The sequence below is a fragment of the Xiphophorus hellerii genome, chromosome 17 (genome assembly GCF_003331165.1).
Source record: "Xiphophorus hellerii strain 12219 chromosome 17, Xiphophorus_hellerii-4.1, whole genome shotgun sequence".
NCBI lineage: Eukaryota > Metazoa > Chordata > Actinopteri > Cyprinodontiformes > Poeciliidae > Xiphophorus > Xiphophorus hellerii.
The window spans coordinates 18,918,294-18,928,548 of record NC_045688.1 but is presented as its reverse complement, the minus strand read 5'-3'; the positions used below and the strand labels follow the sequence as shown (position 1 = coordinate 18,928,548).

The 10,255-nt window shown below is 39.6% G+C and overlaps 1 protein-coding gene across 2 annotated transcripts in view; it reads left to right on the top strand.

Moving 5' to 3' along the window:
• The first annotated feature begins 132 nt into the window (after positions 1-132).
• scube1 (signal peptide, CUB domain, EGF-like 1) overlaps positions 133-10,255 on the top strand; it is a 108,615-nt gene continuing 98,492 nt past the window's right edge. The window contains exons 1-2 of one of the 2 annotated variants that reach the window (XM_032589687.1): positions 133-397; positions 6,312-6,434. In XM_032589687.1, coding sequence (XP_032445578.1) covers positions 310-397; positions 6,312-6,434 — 211 coding nt within the window. In that variant the 5' untranslated portion in view covers positions 133-309. The remainder of the gene's footprint in view (positions 398-6,311; positions 6,435-10,255) is intronic. The other variant, XM_032589688.1, reaches the window with a different exon arrangement.

The window sequence follows — 10,255 nt, the reverse complement described above, 5'->3', positions numbered from 1 at the left end:
CTCTCTCTCTCTCTCTCTCTCTCCGGCCCCATCCCCACCTCGCTCCCACCCCCATATGCTGCCAGTCCACATTAAAAAAAAAAAAAGAAAAAGGAAAAAAAAACCAAAAACGGTCCTCCTCCTCTATCACAGACACACACACACACACACACACACATTCGCGCGCGCGCGCGCTCTTGCACACGCATTCACACCACATCCACACACACACATGCACGTGCAAACTTCCACAGTCGCACCCACACCAGCGGCCAGTCCAGGTCTGAAACCCGTCAAAAGCCCCGCTGGATCCTCACATCGCCTGTCAGCATGCGGAGCGCTTGTTTTTCCCGGGACGTTTGTTTGTTTATCCTCCTCATAAATACTTGCAGGGTGATGGGGAATGTCGGACTCGCAGGTAAGAAGCTCCCCTTTCTCCTCTCCCGTATCACTCCGTCTCGGATCCCCCCTAAGACTTTCTGCTTTTCGGCGGCTTCTTCCCTTTTACCGGTTTCTTTTCCCCCCCCCCCCCCCCCCCCTTCCTTTAAAGGAGGAAACGATGGGAATTTGAGTGTCAAACTGCGAGACATATTCCAATAGGATAAACTTCTAAAAAAAAAAAAAAATAAAATAAAATAAATCCCAAAGTCCTGATAGATATGGTGAAACTTTCCGTTTTTACGTGCTGGGATATCATGTTGACATTCTGTTTTGGCTGTAAGGTACAGGATGGATGCAGAAACGTTCGCCAGCAGTAAAACTGGAACATATTTTGGAAATAATTTGGCCATGTGACACAGAAAGGGCGACTAAATGCTCACGTTTTGATCAAATTTTAGCTCTGATTCTCCGACTTTCCTGAAGTTGTTTGCTGCGCCCCTGCAGGATCAGCTCCAATCGGAAACCGCAGCTTGATCTCTGGGTTAAGCGCTGCTCTGCTTTCGTTCCTGTTTTTCTATATTACCGCTTCCAGAGCCGGGCCAAGCCTCTCTGGGGCCCTGGGCAGGATTGGATTTAATAAGCACCCAGCAGATATGACCCTAATTTTTGGGGGGACAAATTAAGTATAGTATCAAAATGTATTTTAATAAGTGTTGGATCGTTTTTGCAGGCTGAAAATATATCATCTTTAGTTTATTGTTTAACATGTAAAAGTAAAATAAATAAGTAAATAAATAATATAATAAAATTATATATATATATATACAACTTTTTTTTCAGCCTGTAAGCGCTGGCCAGCTTCCCCACAGCATTATGCTCCCATTACCATGTTTCATCCTGGGCAGAGTTAGTTTTCTGTCATGTAAGATGTGGGTCTCATCTCAACACCATTAAAATCCATGGTGACATGAAATATGTTGTTGTAATTAACTTGGTCATAGAAAAAGGGGGAGGCATGGTTTATAATAAAAGCAACAAAAAAAAGGTGCCAATTTCATAGCATGTTTTGTACTTGCCACTTTACGTCAATTTATTTTAATAAATTGTAAATTAAGTGTGGCAGCAGATTTGTTTCTCGTTTTGCTGAGGGGCAGTGAAGTCTAGATGTGAAGCTTTTCACTATAGATCAGGTAGAGCTGGGAAGGAAAGAGTCATATTTCTCTTTATTGTTGATGTGTTTACAGTTACAGTTGGAGTAAAATGTGATTCCAGACGCAATCAGCAGAAATGATTAAAGTGGGAACTTCATGAGTTCAAACCAATAAAAACATGAACATATTTCTCTGTTAACTAACAGCAAGAAGGTTCTGGGTTTACATCCCAGCGCCTTCCGACGCACTTCTGAATGGATTCTCATATCCATTCAGTAGGTTGTCTGGGATTTCTCCTATTGAGCTTGATTTCTCCAGTCGATTTTTCCAGCGGGCCAATCAACAAACAGAAGGAGACATCCATCCATCCATTTTCTAACACCCTTGTCCCTAGTGGAGTCAGGAGGGGTGATGGTGTCCATCTCCAGCTAACATTCCGGGTGAGAGGCGGGGTCACCCTGGACAGGTCGCCAGTCTGTCACAGCAGAAGGAGACATTACAAACGATGATGTTGATTTTCTGCTCTGCTTTAGAAATGTAGTCTGTCTGTAGTTTTAGTGATGGCAGTGGAGGAAGTGAACAAAGTCATTCAGTCTGAGTTGGTCACAATTGAAAATATTGAATTAACATCAACAATCGCCTGGTTTGGCCTGCTCCTTTCTCTTCGTAGTGGAGTTCAGGTTGTTTACAGCAGAGGCAACCTGTGGTGAACTGTGTAGAGTCAAACTGGTGTGTTACATACGTCATGGCCAAATGTTAGAGATTGGCTAAAATTAAAGCTTCAACAGAGCTAGCGCCTCCAGGAAGCCATCGTTGCTCAAAAACCGAGAGTCCAGACCCTCTGGTGAAGCAAGCAGGATAGATCCAGTTAGTTTTTTACCGGGATATGGCTAAAGTGTGACTTAAACAGCTTTTAAGGTAAGTGTTATGTACATGTTTAGGGTTAGTCACAAACTGGTTGCAGAAACCGGGTTACAGAAAGTGAACCGGAGTCAAGCCAGTGTCAATAATAATTGATATACAAATGTGCGTGTGTGTGTATATGTGTGTGTAAATGTTGGTTTTGGAAGTGCTAGGAAGCGGTGGGTTGGAACTGCTGCTGTCATAAGTCCCAGGAGAAGCAGGCAGCAGGGGCCCAATATCGACCCTGCAGCAGGAGCAGCACATTGTTCTGGGTGGAGAGTCATTATGGAGACAATCTGCCACCACAGCAGGCTGAGGGGGGGCGGAGGGGGCATGGATGTCCACAACCCCTAAACACACAGGAGACTTGTTGCTGCTTGGTTCTTCCATTTCACACTTTCCTTTTCTCACTCACTTATTATTTTTCTATTATTATTACATACTTGTAAGGGTCAGACGTTTGGGGGAAAGGTTTGCAGACTGACTCACTGGATAGCACGAACCAAAACGTCTATATGTGATTTGCGTTTGTAATGAAGCGTCCTTCCATCGCTAGATTTAAGACCAGATGAGACCAGCTCCTCTATCAATAACCTGATCAATGGAGGAGCCCTAAAGCCGCCTGTTTGCCGAGTCCTCAGCTGCCAGATCTTGGCTTGTGAGCTTTCCTCATGCAGAATAGTCTGGGCTCTAGTGAAGACTCATGAGAAGGAAGAATAAGAATCAGTCAAAGTTGCAAATCAGTTCACATTGAGGCTGGAAGACCCAGCTGACTTGGTGTTTAAAAAATTTTTTAAAGTGCTATAATCTTACTTTTTTTCAAGAAGTCGTCAAATGCTCAGCAGGCTCTTCTGCTGCTTTTATTTCATAACCTGAGGAAAATGGAATTTCTATTTTGCCACTGATGTTAGTTTGAGTTTTTCTAGTTAGTGTTGAATCTGACAATCACTTTGTTTGAAGGCTGTTCTAAATGATTATTTTAATAAGAGAGTAATCTATCATTCATTCTAACAGTTAATCAGTTCTCCAGTACCTACTTAAGTTAGTGAAAGAGAAAATGCTAGTAAAATCATTTTACTAGCAATAATTTTTTTCTTATTTAATAAGAAAAAAATTATTGCAAAAAATTCTGGCTGAAATGATTCATTTGATTAATCTTGATGAATCAATTATTGAAATAGTTCTCAACTAATTTAATTGATTGATCATTAACTGTACTATACAGATTTTTTTTTTAAAAAAAGGCCATTTGATGAAAAAACAACATATGCAGGCCAAAACTACAAAACAATAAATACATTTTGCATTTCCGATAAAAACACATTTGTCTGTAAAAATGTTTTACACAAAACTCCTCAAGTGTTACAGTTTTAGCTTCACTGGGTTCAAATTCAGAGGAATGCAAAATGATTGCATTTTAGACAAAAAGTTGTTGCTTTATTTGTATCTTTTTATGTGTTTCTAATATTGCATATAAAAAAAGCTTAAGTGATTAAATAAAAGATCTGCAGAATATGCCAAATGTATTATCTGAATAACTGATTGCAAAACTAATCGTTAGCTGCAGCTCTACTTACAATTCAATACTATTCAGATCACTTTTCATCCCACGTTTGAACTGTGAAAAAGTTTTTTTTTTGCAAAAACAGATAAGAAATAAATCATTTCACAATAACATTTTTAAAAAATTAAAAGGCTCAAACTTATATGGAGCTTTTTATATCACACTTCATTTTCAGTTCCAAGTTTGAAGCATAAATAAGGTTTTTCATGAAATAGATATTTATAACCTATTTTCTTTTCACATCATTTCTCTTTTTTGTCATCAGTAGCCTCCGTGTAATGTTAGCCTGATTCTGCACTAAGATCTCAGATAAAAGTTGGAGTCTTATGGCAAAGGAAAAAAAAGATGGTGGAAAGAAAACCCAAAAAACAAATGTTACCTGTTGTCAGTCATGAACAGGTTGGATGCCTGTAGTGGATGTTTCCTGCTGAAGTGTTTTGAGGACATTTTATTGTGAAACTCCAATTCCGTTTTGCAGCACATCCCTGAGCTGCGTTGTCTTTTCTATTTAATTTAAAACAGTTTTCAAATTTAAAGTGATCTCACAGGTCAGACACTTTGTGTCTCTTTCTTTGCTGCGCTCTGTTCTGTCTAACGCTATTAGCACTTAGTGTTTATCACCAGCTCATTGGTGGAAGTGAGAGCGTTGCGTAACACAAATAATCATCTAACCGGAACGCAGTTTGTTAAATAGTAACATCATTTATTGAAATCTCAATCCAGATCATTTTCCTTGAGGAAAATGAGGTTATTGAATCATTCAGTGAATTGTTACAGTTTGTTTTTAAAGAGAATCTGAAAATTTTGAAATAATAATCAGTCAAGAAGCGCTTAATGTATTTTGCATGTGGAATTTAACCATATCCTTATTTATGACTGACTTACTGCTTAAATGTAGATATGTTTTGGCCTAGACAGTTTAGTTCTGACCATGTCATGTTAATAAAAATCATGACTCTTGCTGGTCTCTGTTGGGTCTTTGAGATCTTCTGTTGTTAATGCACTTTGCCATTTATGAAAAATCACAAAACACAAGAGTTCCCTGACATGACAAAAAATTCAGTGGGGAGATCATTATGATGTTGGCAGCAGATCTGACTCCAACTGTACCACAAACACAAACATGTACAGGTCAGCAGAGAATTTGAAAGAAGATTGCCACACTGATCTTTTGCCAAGGTGGAAACTCGTGGCGCCCTCACCGGGCTGGCAGCACTCCACGCAGCTTCAGGCAGAGCGTAGGCTTTTCATGACCTTCATGTCAAGATACTTAGAGCCATGATCAGACGACGTGTGCTGGGAATCACTGAGGAATGGTTCAGAGCTGTGTGGACACGCAATAAGAATAATGGCTGACAGGACGCCTTCAGTTAAACTCCTAAAAACAGTTTGGAAGTAGTTTAAAAAAAAAACATCTTCAAAATTATCCATGACTTTCACAAAGCAAATATTGCTGAATAAAATCATTTTCATTTTGACTTGCCTCCAAATTCATTTGTTAAGCTTCATCAATATTGTATGAAATTCTCAAAGGTTCAGGTTCCATGATGAATAAACTGGAATGAAAAACGGTTTCAGTGTTTTTATAAAGAATAGAAGGAAACTCACCATCGCTAATTCAATGCATCAATGGAGTTAGAGGGTCAAATTGTATATATATTTTTTCTTTTCTTTACTTGAGAATTTAGCGGCAGAGGAAAGACTGTTGGAGTCCTGAGAAGCAAACAAACTAATATACAGACCCATTCAATAAATTAGAATATTAAAAAAAACAATTTAATTTAGGAACTTTATCAATTACTGGACCACATTACATAGATTAATAACATCCAGATGGATGCGTGGAATCCTTTATTTCTGTTAATTATGGGTTTTTTTCCAGTTACAGCTCATACAAACATTTAAATGATACTAAGTAACAATAATGTTAACTATAAATAACTAAATAGTGCTGAATAATATTACATTAGATAAATCAATTTAAAAAAAACTATTTTGAAAAACAGAAATGTGGGCTTAATGAAAACAATGGTATACAAACCTGAACTTTTTTTTCCCACTTTAATCCATAATTAAGGTGAGCCACATCTGCAGTACCAGCTGGGTGCTGTTCTGTAAGCCGTCAGGTAAAAACTTCTGCAAGTTTCTGCAAGAAATATTTTACCAGTTGCCCCTCCGACCACACCGCTGCCCTATGGAGCTTCTCATTTTGGCACAGATGCCGATCCGGCCCGTCGGAGCGGCGTGGCATTAGTCATAATGAAACGCTGTGAGCTCATTGAATTCTTAGTGACTCGGCTCTAATGAGGTATTGATGTTTGCTGCTTCTGCAGATGCAGACGAGTGTGCAGAAGGTTCAGACGACTGCCACATCGACGCCCTCTGCCAGAACACGCCCAACTCTTACAACTGCATCTGCAAGCCGGGCTACACTGGAGACGGGAAGCAGTGTGAGGGTAAGTTCATGTCACCTAACGCTTCCTGGGGCTCACTGACGAACAGGCCAGTGTCATTTCTGCTCAAACGTTTTCGTAACACACTGGTTCTTTTAAATTTAGAGGTAACTTCAGCCTAAAAACTACACTAGCATTGTCCGGGTCAAACAGATTGTTACTAGAACTGCTGGCTGGAAAGTTGAGACAAAAGCTTCTTTCATCAGACCAGTGAAGGATGGAGCCTCTGTTCCCCTTTGACCATCTGTGTCGCCGTTGCATTAGGGCTTGATGATACGGCTGAAAAACTTATCATGATATAAGCATTTTATATCAGACTGTCTCGATAATTATTAATATTGATAATTATTGATTCGTTTTTTTTATTTTAAATAGTGGAAATACTGCCAAACTAGTGGCATGCCCTTTCCTGCTTTAGCCACAACTTTCTCTTTTTTATTTCTAAGCAGTTACGAGGCGAAACATGGAACTGCTGCCCACATGTTAGTCAACAGCTTGTTGCTAGGTAACCAAAGAGCGAGTGGATTAGCTGATGCTGCCCACCTTCCTTAGCGGGGTGTGAGAGGCTGAGCAGCACAAGTCTTTCCTCTGCCTACATCTCCCAGAATGCTGTGCGGTTCTGGATCAGAGTTCAGTGAATATTCTACATACTGAAAATTGCATAACATAACATGTACTGTTTGGTGATATTGCTTGCAATATATATTGTTATTGATTAACTATCCAGCCATAATGAGCTTTTAAACTGGTTATTCAGTCACGGAGCCTACTTGACCAATAACTATAAACAGTAGAAGTAGAACTACAATAGGACAGAGAGGCTGATGCATGTCACAGCTCTGGTTTAGAATATTCACCTGCATTTTACTTCCTGTAAGTTTCAGTTAATGAGGGTTGTTTCTCTGAGCTGCAGTTTTCTATTGTGTGCGTCTGGGTGTGTGTGTGTGTGTGTGTGTGTGGGTGTGGGTGCGTGTGTGTGTGTCTTGGGGTATGTCTCTACCTGCTTTGCACATGCAGAAGTTACATTATTTGTCCATTCTTCCTTGGAAAATGTCTGAAGCTCGGTCAGACTGGATGGAGAGTGTCTGTGAATGACAATTTTCAAGTATTGCCTCACACTTTCAAGTGGATTTAGGCACATTAGCTCACTGTTAGCTGGTAGTCTATGTCTTCCAGCTTTTAGATGCATGTCTGCTTCAAGAACATGATAAAAACAGCTGACTTGCCTTCTCAGCATCTTATCAAGTACTGCAGTTTCCTGGTAAGAAGTCATTTAATTCAGGTGTGTTGGAACAGGGATACATCTGGAGTTTGGGTCGTCCTGTGTAAAGCCTGTCTCTAATGGGTTTCTCGACAGCATTTTTTAATAAAGGTGGAGTTCCTTCCGCTAAGCACTGAATGTCTGTAGCTTCTCCAGAACTACCATGAGGTTATTCATGTTAAAAGTCTCTTTGTTCTTTAAGTGGTTAATACTCCTCAGCCATGTCTTAGTAGGTTTGCCACAGTCTTCCAGTTTTCAGGTAATGGATTGAACAGATCTCCACTAAATGTTAAAAGCAGGGGAGATTGTTTTAATCTTCTCCACATTTGCTCTGACCTGTCTGCAGTGTTCCTTGGTCTTTGTGTTAAACAATTTCTAATACAAATACTATGTGTTTATATACTATGTATTTGTATAAGAAATACAAGACTGTTTAAACAAAAATGTTCAGCTGCTGAGGTTTTCTTTCACCTTGCAAAACCTTAGTGCACCTGTTCACCCCCTCACCTATGGGGGCGCTGCAATAGTCCCTGAAGGAAACAACATGAAAACCTCTGAAGAAGACACTGAACGCAACTTCCTTCTTTATGAAATGTAAACTAAAACAGAGTGCCGTCATATTATATCAGTTGTAGGATTTCTCTTTTGTCTTTGGTAAAAGACTATGAACCATTTCTCCTACTGGCACAAGACTTGAGCATTTGCTTTAGTTGTATTTACTGACATCAATAATGGATTTTTGAATTTGAATTTACTTAAATTGAAGTGAATCAAGAGGCTGACAGCAACACTGAAACAACAGAAATTTCCTACACTGGTTGTGTCCTGAATGTGGCAAAAATTTTCCACCAAGCAGTGGAGCTTCTTTCAAAGGAAACATTCAGGTTTGGCTAAAATCTCCCTAAACCTTCAAGGAAAATGTATCTGGGTATTTTCTAACTAAATTTGAACTTCTGTGCCACCGTCCCAAAAGGTAGGAAAACAACACAGCACTTCACCAAATGAACTCCATACCCACTGACTGCTCGAAAACTGGAGAGAGATTTTTTTATTTTTCAACATAATCAGACATCTGAATAATCAAATGAATGACTTCATCTGAGGAAAATGAATGTTCTGGAAATGATGATCTGTGAGGTCAGCAGAATGGGTCCTCACAGTCTTTATAGATTTGCAGAATGTTTGTGTGATCGAGGAGTCAAATATTACAATGTCAAGACTGAGTGCATCTGATTTATGTTAAGTTAAATGTTCAGTTAAAAAGAAAATGTTTCCCTTGAATTAATACTTAGTGAGGATTGCAGTATGTTCCCATGTATTTGTTTTATAAGTGAAATCTTAAACTGAACTGAACCTAGTAACACAAATGAAGGAATGTGTGTTTGGTCAATTAGTTTCTTGTTTTGACTGTTTTCTTGGCAATAAATCTTAGAGTCTTGGAAAGTCTGTTTGTTTTGGTGAAAATGGTGCCAAGTAGTAAAATGCACTAGTGGTTTGAACAGTGCAGTGGAGCATGAAAAACTTTCTGAATCCTCTCTGCTAATGCCAAGCACGCTTTGGTGGAGGCAGTGTGATGATGTGGGGTGGAATGTTCCTCAGTAGAAATACAAGGCTTTTCATCAATCCCATATGAAAGGCCTCATAGCTTTATCTCAAATAAAGCTACACAGAAATGGCTTGAAGACAACAAAGGTTGATGTCCTGGAGTGACCCAAAAACAAAATTTTGCAATTGCGATGTTTCCATTAAGTAAGAAACGTGATTAAAATTACACGTGAATTAGTTACTTCAAGCAATAAGTTATTTAAAAAACATGCTGCGCCATCATCCTCCAACTATTTCCTGTTGCCGTTTTCTTTGTGGTTTTCGCCAGTAGTAAAATGTTGATCATGTGACCCGTGTGATGTGAAAAAAGGGTTTCCATTTCAGTTTTGTGAAGTAAACCGATTTTTATACTTCCAATAAAACCCACCTTATCCTAACCCCAAAATGTTTTATCAAAAAATGAGTGTTTTTTTTTCTAAATTGGCGTGCTTCTATTAAGTGAATTTATTTTCACAATGTCAATTTATACAATTTATACGGTCGGTGGAAATGCAGCAACTGCTCACGTCGTACCTCCATATGTGTTTGCATTTATGTGTCTGAGGGGAAGAGCATGAATTTGAGTGTCTAATTAAATCCCGGGTCCACATCCATTGCCTGGATCATCAGTGTGTGTGGGAGCCAGGCTTCACCACATACCTGATCCCGTTGGTCTCTTTACGACACACTGAGATCAATCAGAACCCACCACTCCCCCATCCCCGTAATGAAGCAACAGCTCCTGACAGAGACTCCAAATTGAGACAGATGGTGGACGAGAGGACACCCCCTCATCCCCGTTGATTAGATATGAAGGCTGTAATTGGCTGACTGTGTTTTCCATCAACAGGCATTATTGGCCATTTCACTAGCCGGTGCCATTATCGGCTCTGCTATTCCTGGAAGCACCTGAAAGCAGCCGAGCCGCTGCACTCCCACTCTGCATCCCTCAGGTCGTCTCTGGTTCTGTGTTATCAGC